This window comes from Paramormyrops kingsleyae, chromosome 6 (genome assembly GCF_048594095.1).
Source record: "Paramormyrops kingsleyae isolate MSU_618 chromosome 6, PKINGS_0.4, whole genome shotgun sequence".
NCBI classification, from domain to species: domain Eukaryota; kingdom Metazoa; phylum Chordata; class Actinopteri; order Osteoglossiformes; family Mormyridae; genus Paramormyrops; species Paramormyrops kingsleyae.
The window spans coordinates 29,601,146-29,624,861 of NC_132802.1; the positions used below are offsets into that span (position 1 = coordinate 29,601,146).

Consider the following 23,716-nt stretch of genomic DNA (forward strand, 5'->3'; position numbering starts at 1 on the left):
CAGCTGTCTGTCTCGTTCTCTTGCCCTCTGAACCCTCTCTCTCCTATCCCTGCTGCTTTCTCACCCTCCCTGCCTTCTCTCTCAAATTCACATTCCTGCAAACCTTCCCCCCCCCCCCCCCCAGCCCGCATTCAAACCATCTGTATTCTAAGAACCCCGCTTGACATCAACCTCTGTCGAGTCGCTGCTCTAGTGCTAGCAATGTCTGATAAAAAAGAGGGTAAGGCTCCCGGCAAGCTCCCAGGGAGGAAAAAAATGGAGAAGAAGGCAGACAAGGCCCCAGAGAAGGAGAAGGTAGAGAAGAAGGTGGAGAGGAAGATGGAGAAGGACCCAGATAAGGCTGTGGAGAAAGTTCCAACAGAGAAGGCCACAGAAAATGCTCCAGAAGTCGCTGAGGGGACAGTGGGGAACGGGGCCCCCAGCGAGGGGGCGGTTGCCAGTGGGGGTGGAGAGGAGTTCGTAGTGGAACCCATGGAGCTGCCTCCCTTCGAGATCATTGTAGGGTGGGTACCAGCAGCCGTACTTCCACACCTCTGTTCCTGGTCTCTGGGTTTCCAATGTCCGGGGTACAGCTGTCCGCACAGGCAGTGGACAACCAATGACTGGCCTCAGTTTGTTACTGTAGACTATTGGACAGAGAAACTATCCAGCCCTTTTACCCGTAATATCAGTGTCGACAAAGTTTGACACATAATGGTAATGAATCCAATTTCATGATAAAATTGTAGTTTTTACATGTACTACATCTGAAGATGCACTGACTAGGTGTCAGCTGTACTGGGTTATCTGCTCTGTACAAAACCCTTCACCACAGCAGAAATAAAAGCAATACATTTGGCGTTGCACTCCAAAGCCAGTTATAAATAAAACTATGCTTGTCTAAACAGGTCATCTGTGCATGGGAGTATTTTTAAATGTGCAGTGAACAGAAGTGTCTGGTAGCTAGCTAGGGTCTGTGTGTCTCCTGAACTACCAGGCTACAGATATTCAGCTTGTCAGAGACCGAATATAGGCACTGGATTCATCTGAGGGGCATGCGGGTCACAGTGTCAATGATAATCGGGGGATTTAACATCAAAATGCTTTTCTTTGACACCTATTCTATTCTATTCTATTCTATTCTATTCTATTCTATTCCTTAAAGTACTCAGACTTGTTGTCCTACTATCAGTTTAACGCACTGTGCTCAAAAACCATTAAACAAAACAGAAATTTGTTTCGAGACCATTTGGAGACGACGTTGTCTCAAGACCAAATATGAGGTCGCATTTATTGGGGTAGAGTCCAACCAGGGTGGAGGGATGGCTGTAGGGAGACGCATTTTGTACAACAGTCGATAAAAAGATTAATCATTCAATGTAATCCAAAGTTACATTAGTGCTCGGACCTTCTATACACATTTTGTCTTTGACTAAATATAAATTCAGATAACCCACTAATTAATAGTCAATCTTCAAACAATACTTCAAACACCATAAACAATTTTTATGCAAATGACTTGTTAGAATTTATTAAACACCTTAATTGATTAAAGTGGAAGCTCTTTAACATTTTTGGGTGGTAAAATCACAAGAAGCTTTACTCAGCCATTCTTTTTCATTTGATTAATGATAAAGATATTACTGTGATAAAGGTGAGAAAATATCTGTTGATTTGGTGTCAGAGCTCATGAGACCTATAGGAATCGATAGTGACCTATCAATAAAACTGTTGACTTGAGTCTTTAGATCAGCAACTGAATCCTCATTGCTGGTTGCACTAGTTCGGACAAAATGGGTTCAGTGTCCAGGGTAAGCAATGGTAGCACTTTACAGGAAACATCTCCCTTGCAAATACAAACATTTAAATGACCTATGCGTCTTTGGAGTTGCCCTCTTAACACCCGATACTTCCCTGGGGCTTCTCGAGATTCCCAGATGGCATCGTGTGCCTTTAAAGCAGTCGACACACTATAGGCCTTGACTCAGTGCATTATAATATTCAAATTCAAACGCACTTTCAAGATTTCCAAATGCTTATCCAGTGCAGGATCATGGGAAACACACCAACAAGATCTGTGTCCTTAATGAGGGTGTTTATGCTGCATTGAAATACAGTCTTACTGTTAGTATAGATGCACGCTGAATTAAACACGTATGTTCGCTGTGTGCATTTGCTTTGATGTTACTACTTAAGGTCATTACAAAAGCAACACAGTAGAACTGTGTATTCTGATCCTTAGACTTTACAGCAAGCTTAAACTCATACTAAGGCAGACGCATAATTCCATCTGGCAATAAATTCAGTTTTTTATATTTCATATTTAGAATAAATGTAAGTAAACATTCACCACGGAAAATGGTTATTGTTATTATTATTTATTATTATTATTATTTTAAATACACTACTGTGAAAAAATAAGAGCACCCCTTGAAAAAAAGTTTTTTAAAATATAACTGGACAAACAAATATTTAATCTTCATCTGATATATGGGTTGGCTCCCCATCGTGGGTTATTCTGCCGGTGGATTCCAGAAAAAGCTTTGGACTGCTGCAACCCTGCACAGGACAAGCGGGTATAGGAAATAGATGGATGGATGGAATCTTCATTTAAAGGCTTTTGAGAAAGGTGAGGTAATCTAACAAGTTTGACTTCAAAATTATTTATTCAACAAAACTCAACAGAAATATAACTTTCCTAACTTTTGACAGAAATAAACTCTAGAAGGTGTTTCTCATAACTATCAGGTTTTTACATCAACCTGAAGATATGAGCAACGGAACGGGTGCAAGACAGGGCCCCTGGGGAACAGGAGCCGTACCCATTACACCAAACATGACAGGGCCCCTGGGGAACAGGAGCCGCACCTGTTACCCTAAACAGGACAGGGCCCCTGGGGAACAGGAGCCGCACCCGTTACTCTAAACAGAACAGGGCCCCTGGGGAACAGGAGCCGCACCCGTTACCCTAAACAGGACAGGGCCCCTGGGGAACAGGAGCCGTACCCGTTACACCAAACATGACAGGGCCCCTGGGGAACAGGAGCCGCACCTGTTACCCCAAACAGAACAGGGCCCCTGGGGAACAGGAGCCGCACCTGTTACCCCACACAGGACAGGGCCCCTGGGGAACAGGAACCGTACCCGTTACACCAAACATGACAGGGCCCCTGGGGAACAGGAGCTGCACCCGTTACCCCAAACAGGACAGGGCCCCTGGGGAACAGGAGCCGCACCTGTTACCCCACACAGAACAGGGCCCCTGGGGAACAGGAACCGTACCCGTTACACCACACAGGACAGGGCCCCTGGGGAACAGGAGCCGCACCTGTTACCCCACACAGAACAGGGCCCCTGGGGAACAGGAGCTGCACCCGTTACCCCAAACAGGACAGGGCCCCTGGGGAACAGGAGCCGCACCTGTTATCCCACACAGGACAGGGCCCCTGGGGAACAGGAACCGTACCCGTTACACCAAACATGACAGGGCCCCTGGGGAACAGGAGCCACACCTATTACCCCGTTACCCCACACAGGACAGGGCCCCTGGGGAACAGAAGCCGTACCCGTTACCCCACACAGGACAGGGCCCCTGGGGAACAGGAGCCGCACCCGTTACCCCAAACAGGACAGGGCCCCTGGGGAAGAGGAGCCGCACCCGTTACACCAAACAGGACAGGGCCCCTGGGGAACAGGAGCCGCACCCGTTACCCCACACAGGACAGGGCCCCTGGGGAACAGGAGTCGCACCCGTTACCCCACACAGGACAGGGCCCCTGGGGAACAGGAGCCGCACCCGTTACCCTAAACAGAACAGGGCCCCTGGGGAACAGGAGCCGCACCCGTTACCCTAAACAGGACAGGGCCCCTGGGGAACAGGAGCCGTACCCGTTACACCAAACATGACAGGGCCCCTGGGGAACAGGAGCCGCACCTGTTACCCCAAACAGAACAGGGCCCCTGGGGAACAGGAGCTGCACCCGTTACCCCAAACAGGACAGGGCCCCTGGGGAACAGGAGCCGCACCTGTTATCCCACACAGGACAGGGCCCCTGGGGAACAGGAACCGTACCCGTTACACCAAACATGACAGGGCCCCTGGGGAACAGGAGCCACACCTATTACCCCGTTACCCCACACAGGACAGGGCCCCTGGGGAACAGAAGCCGTACCCGTTACCCCACACAGGACAGGGCCCCTGGGGAACAGGAGCCGCACCCGTTACCCCAAACAGGACAGGGCCCCTGGGGAAGAGGAGCCGCACCCGTTACACCAAACAGGACAGGGCCCCTGGGGAACAGGAGCCGCACCCGTTACCCCACACAGGACAGGGCCCCTGGGGAACAGGAGCCGCACCCGTTACCCCACACAGGACAGGGCCCCTGGGGAACAGGAGTCGCACCCGTTACCCCACACAGGACAGGGCCCCTGGGGAACCTGAGCCGCACCTGTTACCCCACACAGGACAGGGCCCCTGGGGAACAGGAGTTCAACCCATTACCCCACACAGGACAGGGCCACTGCGTAGAATTCCTGTGATGGAGGAGGGGTTTCCTGCATGTACGACCCTCTCCTATCCCCCCCAGCATTGATCAACTCCTTCATATATTTTCTTGTATATTTGGGATCATTACCATGTATAATGACCCACATATAGATCAACTTTTTCACATCACATTCTCCTCAGGCACTTTTCTGGTATGATTTTGAATGTACTGTAGACACTATGATAAGTTGGACAAGTCCTGAGGCAGCAAAGCAGCACGATGCCAAACACTCCCACCACCATGCTGGGTATGAGATTCTTTTTCTCAATTTTTGAGTCATGACACCTGGTATTGTGCCCAAACAGCTTAACTCATCAGTCCAGAGCACATCATTCTCAAAATGTTATTCTGATGTTTAAAGGCAAACTTCAGTCTTAGTTTGATGTTCTTTTTTGCTGACCTCCCATGTAGGCCAAATTTATGCAGTCTCTTAATCATAGTAGACATGTCCACTTTCACATAGAACATGGGTTCCCAAACTATTCAGCGCACGACTTACTGCTGGTAATGCGAACCAAGCTTTTGCGCCATTTGTACCGGGACCTTATAGCCAGCAACAACAAGCTCCTTACCCCATACTCCTGAAGCACCTCCCCAGGACCCCGGAGGGACACCATCGTATGCCTTTTCCAAGTCCAAAAAACACATGTAGACTGGTTTGGCAAACTCCCATGAACCCTCCAGTATTCTTGGGAGAGTGAAAAGCTGGTCCAGTGTTCAGCAGCCAGGAAGGAATTGTTCCTCCTGAATCTGAGGTTCTACCAATGGGTGGGCCCTCCTCTCCAGTACCCCGGCATAGACCTTCCCAGGGAAGCTGAGGAGTGTGATCCCCCTGAAGTTGGAATACATCCTCCAGTTCCCACCACCCCAGTCTGTCAATCCAATGTAGAGGAGGTCAGTCAGCCAAGACAGCCCAACAACATCAAGAGCTGTCAAGAACTCAGGACGAATCTCATCCACCCCTGGAGCTTTACCACCGAAGAGCTGTTTGACTACTTCAGTGACCTAAGCCCTAGAGATGGGCAAGTCCCCCCCTAAGTTTTCCAGCTCTACTTCCACCAAGGTGTATCAGTGGGATTCAGGTGACCCTTGAAATATTCTTGCTACCACCCGACTTTATCCCCAGTTGAGGTCAGCAGTAAACAGCATGAGTAAAGCCCTGCTCTCCCCCCCCCCCCCCCCCCGTCACCTGACAATTTGCCAGAACCTTTTTGAGGCCAATCGAAAGTCCTTCCACACCCGAGTTTCTGCTTCGGCAACCACCCAAGCTGCTTGTGCTTGGCCTGCCGATACCTGTCAGCTGCTTCAGAAGTCCCACAAGCTAACCAAGGTTGGAAGTCCTCCTTCTTCAGCCTGACAGCTCCCTTTACCGATGGTGTCCACCATCAAGTTCGGGGATTGCTGCTGCAACAGGTACCAACAACCTTACGGCCACAGCTCTTAATGGAGTAGCTGAACATGGTCCATTCAGCCGCAATGTCCCCTGTCTCCCTCGATTAATTTTTTTTTAACCACAAACTCCACAACGCATTAAAAATGATCATGTGACCCACCAGTTCAGAAATATAAGTTGCTGGCGGCCGTGCTGCTCCTGGGTGGGTCCGGGGCGGGCTTGGGGTTCTGGGGGCGCTCTGCCTCCGGGCTGGGGTTCTGGCTGGGCTGGGGGGGCTTGGGTCCTGGTGGGTGGGTCGCCGGGGTGTGGGCTGGCGCGTGCACTGGGGCCCGGCCCCGGCGCGGGGACCTTCGGCGCATTGGAGGGGCTGGGGGCCTCTTTAGCTGCCTTAGGGGTATCCACTCTGCGGGGGTGGGGGGGAATCCAATAGAGTAGGAGAATGGACCCAACCTGGGTGTCTATTGTCTTATGTAGTCTGGGAGTTGACTGAATGGTGGGGTGGGTGTAGTTTTTCCCTCTGTGGTGGGGTCTGGTTGGCTGCCCCGGGCTCTGTGGTGCCCGGTGGTGCCGCTGCTCTGGGCCCCCGGACTGGATGGGCCTCGGCTCTCCCACCCTGGGTGGATTTCGGGGAACGGGGGTGCTTATGGGGGTCAGCGGGGGGGCTGGCTCCAGAGGGGGGGTACTTTGCCCCCCCCGATCCTTTCCTCCCCATCCCTAAATGCTTCCCTCCTCCCGCTCCGTCACCCCAACACACATGTAGGGCTTTGAGGTGCAGGTGCGTCGCTGGGATGCAGGGGAGGTATTCCTCCTCTGTCCCCCCGTGACCACCTGTGTCTCAATCACACATCACAACTTAGACACTCTCATTACTTACTCTCTCATGACACATACACTTAGGGCCTTGGGGTTGGGCACAAGGAATGGCGTCCAGAGGGCGGTCTGTTCATTCAGCCTTACCTCTGGTGCCAGTGCCCATTTCTCAATTTTAAGTTGCACATAGACATTGAGGGTTCTGGGGAGGGGCCGAGCTGACACCAGCTGCTGATTGGCAGAGGGTGGTTAGCACCATGCCCTTCCCCTGTTTTAAAGCACTTTAGAACAACACGCACCAACACCACATATGAGCAGGCGGAGGGAAGCATGGGGTCTTTTCACACCCCCGTTCTCTGTTCACCATCTGGGGCCGGGGGCTGGGAGGAGCTGGCCGTCCGGTCGGGGTCTGGGCAGGTGGGCTTCTCGGCTGCTGCGGGGTCCGGGGTGGTCTTCTTGTCCCCACGCCAGAGGAAAAGAGGGGTCCATCTCCGGGGTCTGGTGGCGGATTGCCCCTCTGGGGGCGGTGGTGCCTAGATCTCGGAGTATAGAGTATATATGGGGAGTGTGAATGTGCGTACGGCGTTCATTTCTGTGTCTTCATGTTGGGCGAATGGGTGAATATTTGTTTATGTGAACATGAGGGTGGGAACGTATGCTTGTGTATGTGTATGCCTGTTTGTCTATACGTATGTGTCAGGTTGGGTCTTAGACTCCACCTGAAATAACATCTCAGGCTCTATTCCCCCCCGCCACACTCCCTGCTGGTGGATGAGGCCCCCGGCTGCCGATGCGTTGGTGGTTCTCGATGTCCAGGGCTGGATGCTCTGGTGTGTGCTGGCTCACTCTCGCCGGTTGCCTGCCGGGGTCTGGCCCTTCCGGCTCTGTCGGGGCCCTGGCTGGGGGGTGGGGGGGCCCTTGGATCTCTGGGCCCGGGGTCCGGTCTGCCCTGGTGTGGCCGGCCGCCGACGGGGCCTGCGTGCTCGTCGCCACGGCCCCCTGGGGCTCCTGTGATGTGGCTGCCGGATGGCCCCCCTCCGGAGCGCTCCTCTTCCCTTTTCTCGGTGGGTGCTGCAATTGTCCCTGCGGCGGTCCTCCTGGGGTTCCCGGGCCCTGGGGGGCCTCTGGATATCTGGGGCCCGGGTCTCCTCCTTGTCGACTTCATGTCCTGTGTGGGCGGGGCTGTGGCTCCCCACACACACTACTAGACAATTACATGGAGAAACCTTAGGAACACCAGCGTGCTGACACACAGGTGTACACACAGGTGCTCACGGACACATGCTCACGGACACACACTGTCTTGATCGGCTGTTGTTTCTGGGCATGGGTTGTAATGCTGGTTGTGTGTGCTGTTCAACAACATTTAACGTTTGATGGTCGTTGTGATTAGTACAGATGTCGTATGTTGTCTTTCTCTTTTCAACAGACATGGATGCAGATTATCTGTTTTGTTTTTTTTTTTTTTTTGTTTTTTTGTTTTTTTTCTTTTTTCTTTCCATTCCTCTCTCTCCCTCTCTCTCTCTTCCCTCCCTCTCCTTCTTTTGAGGAAGTAAATAAAAATATAAAATAAAAAAAAAAATAAGAATTATAAAAAAAAATATATATATATAATAAAATAAATAAATAAATAAATAAATAAATAGATACAGATAAAGTAGTCCTCCGCAGAGGGGGGGTGGAGGAGGGAATATATATATAAAAAAATATATATAAGTTGCATCTCTCAAAGATACTGTAATGGCCTAATCATTTGGGATTTTTTTGATGCATCTGATTAATATGGTGATAAATGTAGGGATATACAAACTTTTCCTCATAAGGAATTAGTTTTTTATGGCATAAATGATTAATGAAGACGTGAAACTGTATAATTTTTATCATATTTCCCTATCAGTATTGTCAAAATGAAACTCTAACATTGTTATGCTGAAATGTTAAAAACGAGATCCAAGCGGTATACTTACTTATTCACACCACTGTGAATTATGTGAATTACAATGTCCCAGTTAGTGCTGCATCCTCGTGACCATATGGGTGGCACTACTTCAGAATGTTCTGTCTGGGTCTTTATATGGTTGTTTATACCAGGATTCATATTTATGTATAATTTTAATCTTAATCCTGCCGGTACCGATTGAATGAAACCTGCTCATCCACTGGATGTAACCTGTTTCAGTTGCTATATCTTGACAGGTCTTAAAATGGGACAATGGAAGATAATACATTTTCAGTGCAAACCTTCTCTTTTCCAGAGAGAAGATCAACCCCTTTTTCTTCAAGTTCCAGTTCAAGAACGTGGAGTACTCATCAGGCCGGAATAAGACCTTCCTGTGTTTCCTGGTGGATGCTCAGAACAGCAATGGGGAAGGCCTGCGGGGCTACCTGGAGGACGAGCACACAGGTGCCCACGCCGAGGAGGCCTTCTTCCACCAGGTGCTCCCGCAGTATGACCCCGCCTTGCGCTATATGGTCACCTGGTATGTGTCGTCTAGCCCGTGTGCCGCCTGCGCCGCCAAGCTGACAGAGATCCTGAAAACTCGCAAGACACTGCACCTCACCATCTTCTCCTCGCGCCTCTTCATGTGGGAGGAGCCGGAGATCCAGGTGGGACTGAAGGCTCTGGTGGCAGCCGGCTGCAAGCTGCGCATGATGAAGCCCTCAGACTTCATCTACACCTGGGATACTTTTGTGGAGAATGAGGACCAGAGCTTCACCCCATGGGAAGACTGCCAGGAGAATTACGAATATTACCAGGAGAGGCTAGCTGACATCCTTCAGTGACCGTATGAGTGGCCAAACTTTTGCAGTGGTAAAAAAAAAAAGTTTAACTGTCATAATACTGATTTTCTTAGCTACTGTTTAATTAATACTACATTCGTTCAGAAATTCTTATTATTAGTAACACCTCCAGAATTCCTTTTGTTAAGACAGAAAACATCATATTCTGGAATACTCCTCTAAAACCTTTTTGGTTTGTTTTTCAGGTCAGATCTTCAGAGTTGTTTCTTTCCCCTTGCATCCTACTTCTGCTTTCAAGCAACATTAAACCTGCACAACATGTCCAACTTGTCACCTCTTCCCACAGCCGGTCTGGCTCTCTTCACTTTCGCCCTAATATGTATCCCACTTCAGCTATTTCCAAGCATGCACAAATGCCTAAACATTACGGTATCGTCTACTCATGTAGACTCCCTGCCAAGCGAGTTGCCTTCTTTACACACTACAGGTCTAAGGCACGACATAGGATGGCTGACACCACCAGCCAGGGCCTGACATTTTTCTACTTGGAAGATAGTGTTCAAGTTGCCCTGTTGGACTCCACACGACCTCCTATTGAAGAAGGATCCCAATTCCTTTTGGCTGCTGTGGAACTCTCAGTCCCAGTCAATAACGGAACTAGCTCAGACTCAGACCAGTGTGAGCTGCAGGAAAGGGGGCCTTTGTCAGCCCCTTAGAACCCCCACATCTTTTCATTTGATGAAGTAAATGGCCGCCCTTTCTTCTATGATAACTCATCAGCTATCATCCAACCTTTCCTGCTCTCAGAATAGCAACAAATCTGTCTTCCAAATCCCAGAATTCTCAGCAAACATTCATTATGAACGGCCTGTTTTATACCATGTCTTTAGAGCTCCCCCATGTGGCTCTGCAGTGGTACTTCGGAATCACTGCATTGCCAAGCTGTTAAAGAATAAACAAGTGACAAAACAGCCTGGAAAAGGGAGCTATGGGTCAGATGGCTACAGCTATACACCGACCATCAGGAAAATGACCTCATTGTGTCATTCTGCTTGTCAGAAGACCTTTATCTTTCAGCATTGTGACTGTGTTTATTTTTTTAGCTGAAAATTCCACCCACTTATGACTTTCAATTATTTTTACATTGTTAAAGGTCTCCCACACTAGGATTCATCATATTCTGGAAAAACCAAATCTGTATTCATTACAAATCAGTTATAGTTTTCACATGTTATTCTTAAACACGCCTAATATTTACATATGTACAATCAAATGTATATATATTAGCCAAAAAACTCAACAGCTTCCAATTTAATTTTAAGATATACTTGCCTGTTCTTGATTCATTATATTTAAAACAGACAGTGGTGAGAAAATGTTTATTGACATAGCAAAGTTCAATGTTGTGCATCGCTTGTTAAGGATGTCTTCGGTTATTATTACTACGCAGGCCAGATCACATTTTAGGAGCCATTCATGGAGGAATCCAGTTCATTCCAAACGGCCCATAAACTTTCACTCCCAATTGTCTGCAAATCCTGTTTAAGTAGGATGAAGCATAAGAACTGGCTGAATTTCCCCAAATGTATAAAATGATATTTCAGTTTCTTGGGCATCTATTTTACTTTACTCCTCATACGGGCTTTTATATATATATATATGATGGAGACCTCTGTTTGCGCATAGAAACTAAGCATCTCTCTGTGGTAGATACGTATTTCAGGTCTTGGTCACACAATGAGCACCTGTACGTTTAGGTTATTACCTGCATATACTGACAGTTGCCAAAAGTAATCGGCATCCTGCAGATCCTGGATGCATCTACACCTGCCTACAAGAAACATTTCCCTCGCAATGTGTGGTCACTATTAAGCATTTCATATTTAGGTATAAAAGTGTACAGCTCACATATCGGGCCATTTTACTCCCAGTCATTGCATATCCCTAAGGAAAAAAACTAGTTTCCATATGGGTTCTGTCATAGGTTTGTCTCAGTGAACAGAAGTCACAAGAAAGAAACACGGTTTAACCTAAACTCTAAAGTGTTTAATCATCAGGCAAACTTCTAACAAAAGCAGAAAAAGAAACAATTCAAGTTCTGCAGCAAGAAAGGAATAATTTTCCAGTTAAAATTGTTTAAGATAATAAATGCAGTTCATCATATACAGTGTTCTATCATGTATTTTACAGAACACATAACATTTTAATCCTTCACATATTGCAAGCCACAACTGGCAGTCTTTATAGTGTAAACCTCAGAGCACTGGAACAAAGCTTTCTAAATATAGTTTGCACACCGCTTGCAACGTGGGTATGTGTATGTGACCACCTGCATTTATGGTGGAACAGGATGTGTGTGTGTGTGTGTGTGTGTGTGTGTGTGTGTGTGTGTGTGTGTGTGTGTGTGTGTTCTCACGTGTGAAGTCTGAGGTATGTGAAAAGGGTGTGAATGCGTATCTGTGCCTGTATGGTGCTTCCAGTCCCAAAAAGCAGATCCCAGGTTGGGCCCTGCCAGGGCTGCCAAGCTCACAGACTATACACTGTGATTCGAATGTTGGAGTCTCGGAACACCTCTTCAATAATCACTGACACTTTCTCCCAGCTCAGGCGATCGAGTCCACAGCCAATTCTGGATTGGAGTTATGCAGAGGCAAAAATATACACAGTAAGTAGATTAAGGGCTTACAAACCACTTCATTCTCATTTGCAGTTTAGCTGTGCATTATGAGCAACACATAACTACAAACAAACCTATATCACACCTTCCACTGCTGAAAACACAGACCATGGTTAGCAAAATGGCACACACCGTGGAATGGAGATGCTGGCAACACTGTTCTCCCAGCAGTGTGTCTTCATTGCCACCAGACTCTGCTTCAGACTCTCATAGGTAGGTTTCTGACTTGCCTTCTTCTTGGTGATCTTAACAGGGTGAAGAAAGAACAGATGATGGACAAGAGGCATTAAGAAAGCATGATGGTCCTCAGAGGAGGCCCACAACTCAACAGGTACCACAGAGTGTCATTTCAGTTCATGTCCAACTACAAAATATATCAATGTAAAGCACACAGCTGGAGAAGACATGCAGTTTTGGCAAACGTCATTCACGCCGATAAGCTTTTCCTGGGCTACATAACACCCAAAGGACCATGGTGGACAGCCAGGAAGCCCATGGCACTTTGCCATTGCATCATCGGCCAAGCAGCTGAGCGATATGTCACCGGGGAAGGAACTTGAACAGTTGGAGAGTTTTCGCATGACAGGGCCTATTCATTTATGGGAGAATCTTCCAGGGGTATCTCCAGGGCCCAAGCCACAACCCTAACTCATTCCAGTCTTCTCCTTACCAGGTAGTACACGAAACGATTGTGTCGCCTCAACACGGCACAATCTCCTGTCTTCTTGTCTGCAAGAAACAAGGTTTGTTATGCACCAGTTCTGGCCAGTCTGTAGCACAAGCATGTAAGGTGTTCCCACAGACCAATCAAATTAAAGCACAAGCTTTAAACATGCGATTTGATACGTGAGCAGACGGTAGTTTGCTGAAAGTGTGATGCCATGGATGATTGACAGTATTGCATTTCACTGCTGTTTAATAAACTTCTGTGACATAAGTGGATAGCTCATGTGTTTTGGATGTGCCATGTACACTTACAAACCCCCATTAGTTCGGGAAGCATGGATCAGAAATGATGTTCTTGTCTAAAGTAGGCACTGGAGTGGAGATTTCCCTTCAGGGTTCTGGATGCGGGCAAACATTCAGCTCAGAAGGAATCAGAGAAGTATAAGCTTTCAGAAAAACATTTGCTTAAATGTACACTATATGGACAAAAGTATTGGGACACGCCTCAATCATTGAGTGCAGGTGTGTTTCAGACCCACTGCCACTGGAGTATAACAGGTTCAAGAACAATTGTGAAAAAGGGGCCATTCTGAAGAGCTCAGTGAACATTGTACTGTCAAATGGTGTAACCTTTGCAATAAGTCAATTTATAAAAACTCTTCCCTGCCAAAATATTCCACGGTCAACTGTAACTGGTATTATTTCAAAGTGGAAGCCTTTAGGAACAACAAACTCATCCATGAAGTTGCAGACCACATAAAGTAACAGAGCAGAGTTGACAAGTGCTAAGCTGCATGGTGTGTAGAAGTCCCCACTGGTCTGTTGACTTAATAAATGCAGAGTTCCTAACTTCCTCTGGCATTAACTGCAGCCCAAAAACTGTGCACCGGGAGCTTCATGGAATGGGCTTCCATGGTTGAGCAGCTGCATGCAAGCCTCACATCACCAAGAGCAATGGCATGCATGAGATGGAGTGGTGTAAAGCGCACTGCCACTGGACAATGAAGCAGTGGAAATATATCCTGCGGAGTAACGAATCACACTTCTGTGTCTGGCAATCTGATGGACAAGTCTGGGTTTGGTGGATGTCAGGAGAACTTTACCTTGTTACCGTGTGATGGGTTGACACCCAGTCTTGCACCCATAGCCTCCGGGATAGGCTCCAGTCTCCCAGCAAGACGAGCTAAAATTCCCACAGACACACTCCAGACTCTAGTGGAAAGCCTTCCCAGAAGAATGGCAGCTGTTACAGCTGCAAAGGGGAGACCAACTACATATTAATGCCTATGGATTTAGAATGGGATGTACAAAGTTCCTGTTGGGGTAATGGCCAGGTGTCCCAAAGCTTTTGTCCATATAGGGTCTGAATTATTTATGATGTAGCTGTATTTCCGTAGTAACAGATTTTATAGATTGAATAGGTGATTTTACATTTGTGACCTCTAAGGGGAAAAAAAAGGTCTTCCACTGCATTTTTCCACAAATTTGGTTGATGCCATTTATTTATTGCTGAAGAGAGAGGACGTGGAGAGGACGCTGGCGTTGTGTGTTCGCCGCTTCTCCACCAAAAGAGTAAAAGAGTATAGTAACTTTGCCCTAAAACACCTTTTTACGACTTCGGCTGCTGTTTCTTCGCTCAGGACCCCTTACATATGTATTTGGGAATCGCCGTGCCTTCGTCCTCGGCTAGCACGATGCTAACCTACTCGGCTGCAGACCTCCTGAGTGTCAACAACAGCAACGTCTCTGTGGATCCTCTGGACATCTTCACCATGAAGCAGCTGGGTCTCCTTTGCCGACGTCCATATGTCCACAGATGTTCCCGGAGAAAGTTTATCCTCCATCAGACCGGGTTCTCCAGGCCGGTCATCTGGTCAGCTGGATGTTCCGGCGCACGGCGATTACATCATCAGACACTTCGGCTTTTGGGATTTGTAGTCCCGATATTACTGCAGCGACTCCTGTGGCTCTTCGGATGCAAGAAGTAAAACGTGGAGTGGATTTGAATCTTCTCAGGACTTTTAAAAGACATATGGCATGCTTTCACTGACAAAACTTTAACGTTCAATCCTTGGGTAATAAAGCATGTCTCATTCAGGAGCACATCCAGGACAAGGATTTGGATATCATGTGCCTCAGAGACCTGGCATCAGCCAAAAAGTGTCTCTGTCCTCAATGAGGCCTGTCTGCCTGGAAATAATTATCTTCAAAGAACACAAAGCTCAGGTCGTGGCAGTGGCTTATCCGTCATTTTTAAAGGTCATTTGGGCCTTTGTCCGGTGCCTTTGCCTGTGCTGTACTCCTCTGAATGCTTGGCCTTCTCCTCCAAACCACTGCACTCAACGACAATACATCATATCTACAGGCCCCCATTCCAAAGCTCTCTCATGAAGCCAAAGCAGCAGATTTCCTTTCAAAATCTAAAAACCATTAACCCTGAACTTCTTTCAGCTTAAGGATTACATTCCTGTTTCCATACCAATCTTCACCAATTCAGTGGATTTCTACAACTCCACCCTCTCCACCATCGTGGACCGACACACTCCCGCTAAAACGAGTACAGTTGCCTTTTTGCGCTCAGCTCCATGGTTTACACCAGAGCTAAGGAAACTAAAGGCAGCTGGTCGAGCGCTTGAGAGACGCTTCTTAGCTTTGGGTCTGCTAGTCCACAAGCTAGCTTACCAGGAACACCACAAATAAGCAGGGGCCCTCAAAAATGCTCGATAACGTTTTTACTCATCCATAATTTAATAACCCGGGTAACCATCACTCATCTCCTCCAGCCTCGAACACCATCACTCACCGACCCTACTAATGACCTCTAATAAATTCTCCTTTCAAAATAAGATCCTAACAATCCGCTCTTCATTTGCAGCTGCCCTCACTGCACACAGTACTGGTGCCAACACACTGCTAGGGAACCCTTCCCTCTTTTGCTCCTTTCCTCAGGTCTGTGTGAAGAAGGTTGAGGCCGCCGTTAGGGCCATTAAACCCTCTACATGCGCTCTTGGCCCCCTCGCAACAGTCCTGGTCAAGGCAAATATGGCCTCCCTCGGCCCCCTTATTACTACAATCATCAACCAATCCCTCCAGTTTGGTTGTTCCCTCCACTCTGAAATCAGCCATAATCAAACCCCACCTTAAAAAGCCTAACCTGGACCCTCAAGAGCAGGCAAATTACAGACCCATTTCCAACCTCCCCTTCCTTTCGAAAGCTCTGGAAAAAGTGGTTTCAGTTTATCTTCAGACACCTACACGACAATAAAATTCTGGACAAATTTCAATCTGGCTTCCGCTCCGCATACAGCACCGAAACAGCTTTGATCTGGGTCACAAATGACCTATTGATCACTGCAGACCGTGGCTCCTCTTCTCTCCTCGTCCTTCTGGATCTGTCAGCAGCCTTTTATGCAGTTGACCACGACATCCTCCTCCACCATTTACAACACCTTGCAGAGTTCACTGGCACTGCCCTGGATTGGTTCAAGTCATACCTCATAGACAGATATTAGTTAGTCTCCATTGGACATGCTAAATCATTGAGCCATCCTGTCACCTGTGGTGTTCCTCAGGGGTCAGTATTGGGACCCATTCTTTTTAATCTGTACATGGCTCCACTTGGACACATCATCAGCAGCTGCGGGGTCTCATTCCACTGCTATGCCGAGGATACCCAGCTCTACTTGAAGCTGGGTAGCAATGTGTCTAAGGTCCCTCTCACTTCATCAGCCCCTTCGATAGCTACGCCCCCCCACTCCCCGCCTGTCTGGATAAGATAAAGGCATGGATGGAGCAAAATTTCCTTCATCTTAAAGGCTGAAAAACTGAAGTGATTCAAATTGGCACTCCACACCAAATTCAACAAAAAATCTTCAATATCTCTTTCTCCAGTCAGAACATTTCTCTTTCTAAAACAGTCGCTAACCTTGGTGTTATTTTTGACCCTCAACTTACTTTTGAAAGCCATATCAAGCACATTTGCAAAATCTCCTTTTTCCATCTCAGAAATATTGCTAAACTCCGGCCTACACTTTCCCTTTCTGATACAGAAAAACTAGTGCATGCCTTTGTTTCCTCCAGACTGGATTACTGTAACGTGCTTCTCATCAGGATTTTTGGCAAAAACATACAAAAACTTCAGTATGTTCAGAACTGCGCTGCCAGGGTCCTGATGAGAGTGAGGAAACACGAGCACATCACCCCCGTGCTCCGTTCCCTTCACTGGCTTCCCGTTTCTGCCTGGATCACAAAATCTCCCTGCTTACCTTCCAATGTCTGCATGGTAATGCGCCTGTATACTTAAAAGAACTCCTCACCCCCCACTGTCACCCACGCACTCTCCGCTCCACCAACACAGACCTTCTCCTCCCACCCAGGACTTACTCCCGTACCACTGGAGATAGAGCCTTTTCCTGCGCTGCCCCACGGCTGTGGAATGCCCTACCTCTACATTTGAGGGCTCCACAGACTGCGACATGTTTTTTTTAAAAAAAGCCTGAAAACATTTCTTTTCAGCCAATGTTTTTAATGATTGCTTAAATGTTTTATTCCACTTTTTAATGCTGTTTTTCCATGTAATGTCTTCTTGAGATTTTCTTTGTAAAATGTAAAGTGCACTATAAATTTAATTTATTATCATTATTACTATTATGTGACAATCTATGCCAGCCCAAATGATGCTGTAGGTGCTTAGGTGTCTTGGACAATCATTTGGAGAGATGATCTGTAGGGGTACCATTGTGCTTGATTCTGAATTCATTCAGTTAGCTAGGATACATCAGTGAAAGTAAAAAGTAAACTAACTGGAAAATACTGTTTGGTCTGAATAGATAGGGATTAGCAGGTATGAAAGCCATACGAAAGATATGCGCGGTCATAGCATGCTACATACCTGCAGTTAGGCCATACAGGAAACGTTATCGAAAATATTAGACCAAGATGACCAAGATGTGACTCACTTTGTGCCTTTAAGTCACTCACTCCACCAAACTGCTTCTTGAAGAGAACGGCAATGCCAGCGCCCATGCGGCAGTCCTCGCTAATGCAGTGGGCCAGCGCCTCCTGTGGAGGGCAGGAGAACAGGTTCCCCTTCAGGTAACGCAGGCCCCTCACCCACGGATCCTGAGGGGGGGGGGACAAAAGAAGGCAGTAGAGCTGGTGAGTGCTGTGCATCTGTTTGCGAGGTCACTGGCTGCTGGAGGAACTGCATACTACATGGCCATGACACCGGTACTATTAAACACAAAGCATGAAGAATAAATAAAAAAAAAAAAAAGCGCTTTTTTTTTTTTAAAACTAAAATATTACTTTATTTGCCATCTCCGAGTTTTTCCCATTACAATGGCTGTACAGGATTAGTGTGATTACATACTGCCTTTCCCAACGTCTCACTTTCAGCAGCTGAAAAATATAACCAGATACCACTACCACAAACTGGAGATGATGGCTTTTTTGCACAGATTGCCTCAGGGTACTCCAGTTTCCTTGCACAATCCAAAAGCACACAGTTTAACTGAAAATTTTTCCATTGGTGGCATTGTGTGCCTTGCAAGTTAGCAGAGGGTCAACATTACAATGAAATGTGATTGACGCGAATACACAAGTCTCTCAGAAATATAGTTTAAAAAATGTAAAAAAAAAAAGTAACTGCTGGCATGTACTGAGGTGGGGAGGGGTGAGAACATTATTGAACATGAAATAAAAGAGTGAGCAGCAGCACAATTGTCAACGATTTAAGGTGGCAGTTAAGCAACAGTATTGCACAGAGTAAGTTTATTTTTTATAATAATAAAAATGAAATGCAAAGTGCACCTGAGTCTATATTGTATAGGACAACTTTTGTGTGTGCATCCAGTGAAGTATGGTGTGTGTGTGTGTTCAAGTGTTGTAGTTGAGGTTTCAAATGGCTTGATAAAAACTATTTTTTAGTCTTGTAGTCCGAGCAGACAGACTCCTGTATTGTCTGCCGGACGGTAACAAGGAGAACAGCTGTCGTGCTGGATGCTTGTGGTCCTTCATGATGCTGTGTGCTTTATGGAGGCACCGCTGGAGATTAATGTCCTGAATAGCAGGAAGACTCATGCTTGTGATGTACTCTGCTGCCTTCACCATTCTCTGTAGCGATTTCCAGCCGCTAGCAGAGCAACTCCTGTACCAAACTGTAATACAGCCTTTCAGCAAGCTCTCGATCGCACTCCTGTAGAAATCTGACCTTGACACCATTGATTTGGATGGGCTTGTGTTCCCCGACTGGTTGTTTCCAGTAGTCCACTATCATTTCTCTTGTTCTGCTGACATTAAGAGACTGGATAATAACCTGACACCAGTTGTACAGTGCCATCACCTCCTCTCTATAGGCCGTCTCATTGTTGTTCGTGATGAGGCCTATGATGGTTGTGTCATCCGCAAACTTGATGATGATATTGGATCTGTGTTTAGCGACATAGTCGTGTGTGAACAGAGAATACAGGAGGGGACTAAGCACACATCCCTGCGGCATTCCTGGGTTTAAGATGAGTGAGGAGGAAGTGTGTTTACCAACTGTCACCATCTGGGTCCTGTTTGTGAGGAACTTGAGAATCCATCTGCACATGGATGGACCCAGCCCAAGGTCGACGAGCTTCGAGGCAAGTTTTGAGGGGATGATGGTGTTGAATGCCGAGCTGTAATCGATGAAGAGCATTCTTGCATATATATTCCCCTTTTCCAGGTGAGTGAGGGCGGTGTGCATTGTCAAGGCGATGGCATCCTCTGTGGCTCTATTTGTTCAATAGGCAAACTGAAGAAGGTCCAGTGTGTCAGGGAGGGAGGAGCAGATGTGACCTTTGACCAGCTGCTCAAGCCACTTCATGAAGGTTGATGTCAGTGCAACAGGGCGGTAGTCATTCATACAGGAGACCACTGGTTTCTTTGGGATAGGAACGATGGTGGATGTTTTGAAGGAAGTAGGGACCACCGACTGCCTCAGGGAGAGGATAATGATGCTGGTGAACTCCCCTCCCCTGCCAACTGGGCGGCGCACGCTCTGAGGACCCAGCCTGGGATGCCGTCTGGTCCCAGAGCTTTGTGAGGATTGACCTTTCTGAAAGACCATTTCACGTCTTCCATTTTGCGTAAGTTTCAGCCTCACTGCCCACCTGAGGATACAGGACCTGCTCCTTGTTGTCTGTGTCAAAGCGAGCGTAGAAGTTGTTGAGCTCATTTGCAAGAGACACAGTGGGCCGAACATTGCCTGCGTTTTCCTTTTTGTAGTCAGTGAGGCAGCGAAGTTCATTCCACAAGCGCCTGATGTCAAAGCTGCGGTAGCTGGATTCCACCTTGTCCTTGTAGTCTTTTGGCCTTTTTGATGGACTTCCGGAGGTCATATCTGGCTGCTTTGTATGCATCAGTGTCCCCCCGAGTTAAAGGCAGAGGTCCGCACCTTGAGCTTAGCGCAAATCTCCCTAGTTACCCAGGGTTTCTGATTTGGATATTTGCATCGTCTATGCATTTGCCAATATAAGCTATGACAGTCTGTGAATTCATTGATGTTGCCATCAGCTGCATCCTCAAATATCTGCTAGTCAGTTGTCTCAAAGCAGTCTTGTAAGACCCCCCTCAGCCTCACTGTCCCATTTGTAAATGTCCCTGGAAACTGGTATTTCCTGTTTAAGTCTTTGTCTGTATGCAGGCAGTAGCAGTATGGAACAATGGTCTGCCTTACCAAAAGATGGTTGGGGAGGGGTTTGTAGCAGTCCTTGAATAGAGTGTAACAATGATCCAGTGTTTGATTACCTCTTGTAGAGGAGATGTGTTGGTAGTATTTAGGGAAAACTTATGTTGGCCCTGTTAAAGTCTCCCAACACAATAAAGGCCGCTTCTGGGTTATTATTCTCAAGTCCACTGATGATGTCATACAGTTCGTCCATAGCCGAAGCTTTATCAGCATGTGGGGGGATGTAAACAGATGAAAAGAGAACTTAACTCCCTCGGAAGGTAAAAAAGTCTAACTTTAACGGTCAGTAGCTCAAGAGTCGGAGAGCAGTGCGTTTTTAAGACACACACATCCATAGCCCACAAAGTTAACCATAAAACACACACCTCCTCCCCTTTTCTTGCCGGAGTCCTTGGTTCCGTCTCCCTGAAACACAGTGAACCCTGGCGTGACGTCGCAGTCGGGTATGCTGGGCTCCAGCCATGTCTCTGTGAACGCCAAAACACAGCAGTTCCTGAAGTCTTTTTGGTGTTTATCCGTGCACGCAGCTCGTCCAGTTTGACGACTAAGAAGGGCTCCAGACTACCCTGCGCTGAATATGCAGTGATGGAATAATTTCCTTGCAGATAAAATGTTTTCTTAATCTGAAGATGGCTAGAAAAACTACAGATCCAGCACCTTATGATGGTAGCAGTAGCAGGTATGTGGGCATAGCTAATGTACTTTATAAAACTGAAGCTACAGTTTTAATTACTGAAAACTAAACCGCAACTTAAAGGCAGTCTATTATCCTTCGGTTTCTCTATATTATAGAGAAATTAGTACCCCTTAACTGGTCCCTACCATAAGGGACCACCCTGCATTGGTAGCGTTCAAATAAATGAACTGTTGCAGACTGAAGTGCAAAAGCAAATATACACAATACTTTATTTACAGATTCGTCACAAAAACAATTAAGAAGCTGGATCCATACCCTTACACATACTGAAATAGTTACACATTAAGAAGCACTCTCCGGCCCATAAAAACACACTTAGCGGCAGGGAGATCCACCATGCGACGTGCAGGGCGGTATCCCAACCCTCAGCGTTGCCATGTACTCCACTACAGATTCAAACTTCCACACCAAAATCACCCCATTATAATCAACACAGCAATCACACTTGTGCGATATCGCACGGAAAAGCACTAAATCCTAAAATGGTACCGTAGCGTAAATGGTTAAACACGCAAAAGTACACATGGCCACCATACAGGCTGAGGGTAGGACACCCCCCTATAGCAACCTTTTGTCAAAGAAACAATTCACAAGCAAGGAAAAGCAAACAAACAGTGTAACACATACCCTTATCGTACACATGGGGAAAGCAGTGGCTGAACTACTGTAGGGAAATCAACCCAAAAGTTGGAAACAGCTCCGTCGCGGAAGCCAGGTCCAATGCCAACTCTACTGGGAATCTGCCCAGGTACGCAATGCCCACGTTGGCCTTCGCCGTACAGCAACAACACCTAGATAGAGAGAATAGTAATAGCTTTTCTGGCACACTAAACAAATACACCATAATCACGTCACACTCCCCTTCCACAAACCTCCATCCAATCCAACATTCGATTACTCTAAATGGTGCGTGGGTGCATTCATTAATCTCTCGGAACTTCGAGCTTCCACATCTGGAAACAAAACATGGCTGCCTACATGAACACGCTGCTGTGTTGTTGCTTTATATTTTAGCAAGTGTGGAGTGAGATTCTTTTTTTTCCCCGAGAGACATACAAACAAGAAACGCGAACTAGTCAAACCACATTAAAAGCTTTATAATAGTTTTATTACATTCATACGGATATTGTTTGAGAGGCCAAAAAAACACACTAACAAGTCCGGTAAAAATCTGATATTGCATGCTAGGATACCGTTTACGGTCATGATATGGTATTCTCTAAATCGAACCCATGTAATTACATTTATAACTTAATTCATTTAACAAAAACCATGAAATATTTATAAAATAGAACTACTGTTGACTGTAAGCCGCCATGTTGAAATGACGTCACAGAGGAAACGGACATCAGCGTCATGAAAGAGGCGTATTCCGACGGGAAGTAGTTTTCCGTGACGTTTTCATCCGAGTTCCGACTCGGAGTCGGAGAATCGAACGCAGGATTTGTTGTAAATCGTAGTTCGTAGCTCGAGCGGGAGATTGTCGGACGTGATGTCACAACTCGGAATTTCCAAATTCCGAGAGATAATCGAACGCACCACAAATAGCACCTCGAGCAAGATTACCTACAAGAATTAAGTCACGTTAATGACACACACTAGCCGCACACAAACCTAAAATTCACAATGACCGCCACAAATAAGGTCACAATAATTCCACAGTAACCAACGCAGTACCAAACAATTCAAACCTGCCACAGCGTACTCCTTTCCACTACCACTACTTGCAGCAACGCCTTTGACCGACCGGATATACCGTCATATAAAAAAAAACAAATACACTCTCCTCGATCACTCCTGGGTCCTAAAGTTCCACTCGTTACACATATTTGCGGGGGATGCATTTTCCCAGGCTAATTTTTGTTCTTAGTCCATATATGATGGGTTGCGATAAAATGCGCGGACATACCTGAATTTCTTCTTTTGCAGAATCCATCTTCAGTTTAGCTACGGACACTGCACGGGAACCGTAAACGATTGCCACCTAATAGCGATACCATCACATTCGAACAGTCCGCACCATGCAATTATACCAGGGGTGGCCAATCATATCCGCAAAGGACCACTGTGTATGCGGGGTTTCGCTGTAACTCCCTAATTAGATTACTAATTCGAGGACTGATTGGCTGAAGAGTCCACACACCTGGGTTTGAACAGCTGATCGACCTACAGATTATGCCCAAAACCTGCATACATACCGGCTCTTTGCGGTTAAGATTGGCCAACCTTGAACTATGCGCACAGACCGGGCATTTAATCAAAGTATTCACGTGTTTAGTAACCACGGAAATACGTTATACACAGGCAATCTGTCTTTATTGTCCAGATTGCATTTTTTGGATAATTTCTGCAGTTGCGTTTCTCCTCTGGCATCTCTACAGAAACATCGAAGTTGTACTTTGCCAGGGGCTTTTTTTATTATTATTAAACTATAACCGCCATAAGATATCACTCAGTATAAGCATATAAGGTGCACACATAATAACTAAAA

The 23,716-nt window shown here is 46.7% G+C and overlaps 2 protein-coding genes across 7 annotated transcripts; one reads left to right on the top strand and one right to left on the bottom strand.

Annotated features, from left to right (window-relative positions):
• The first annotated feature begins 103 nt into the window (after window positions 1-103).
• apobec2b (apolipoprotein B mRNA editing enzyme, catalytic polypeptide-like 2b) lies at window positions 104-11,634 on the top strand. 2 transcript variants are annotated; one of them, XM_023813401.2, is made up of 3 exons: window positions 104-503; window positions 8,985-9,515; window positions 9,717-11,634. In XM_023813401.2, exons 1-2 carry the CDS (start codon window positions 202-204, stop codon window positions 9,511-9,513), a joined length of 831 nt encoding a protein of 276 aa, XP_023669169.1. In that variant the 5' UTR covers window positions 104-201; the 3' UTR covers window positions 9,514-9,515; window positions 9,717-11,634. The 2 variants fall into 2 exon arrangements, with proteins under 2 accessions (XP_023669169.1, XP_023669168.1); XM_023813400.2 differs by having other exon boundaries at window positions 105-503; window positions 8,985-9,541.
• Window positions 11,496-23,281, bottom strand: oard1 (O-acyl-ADP-ribose deacylase 1). 5 transcript variants are annotated; one of them, XM_023813404.2, is made up of 7 exons: window positions 22,917-22,997; window positions 21,853-22,016; window positions 20,894-20,995; window positions 17,773-17,935; window positions 12,819-12,877; window positions 12,281-12,393; window positions 11,496-12,100 (listed from the first exon to the last, which is right to left on the bottom strand). In XM_023813404.2, exons 2-7 carry the CDS (start codon window positions 21,865-21,867, stop codon window positions 11,998-12,000), a joined length of 555 nt encoding a protein of 184 aa, XP_023669172.1. In that variant the 5' UTR covers window positions 21,868-22,016; window positions 22,917-22,997; the 3' UTR covers window positions 11,496-11,997. The 5 variants fall into 5 exon arrangements, with proteins under 5 accessions (XP_023669172.1, XP_023669173.1, XP_023669170.1 ...); XM_023813405.2 differs by having other exon boundaries at window positions 22,840-22,932; XM_023813402.2 differs by lacking the exons at window positions 21,853-22,016; window positions 22,917-22,997 and adding an exon at window positions 23,135-23,281.
• Window positions 23,282-23,716: the final 435 nt, after the last annotated feature.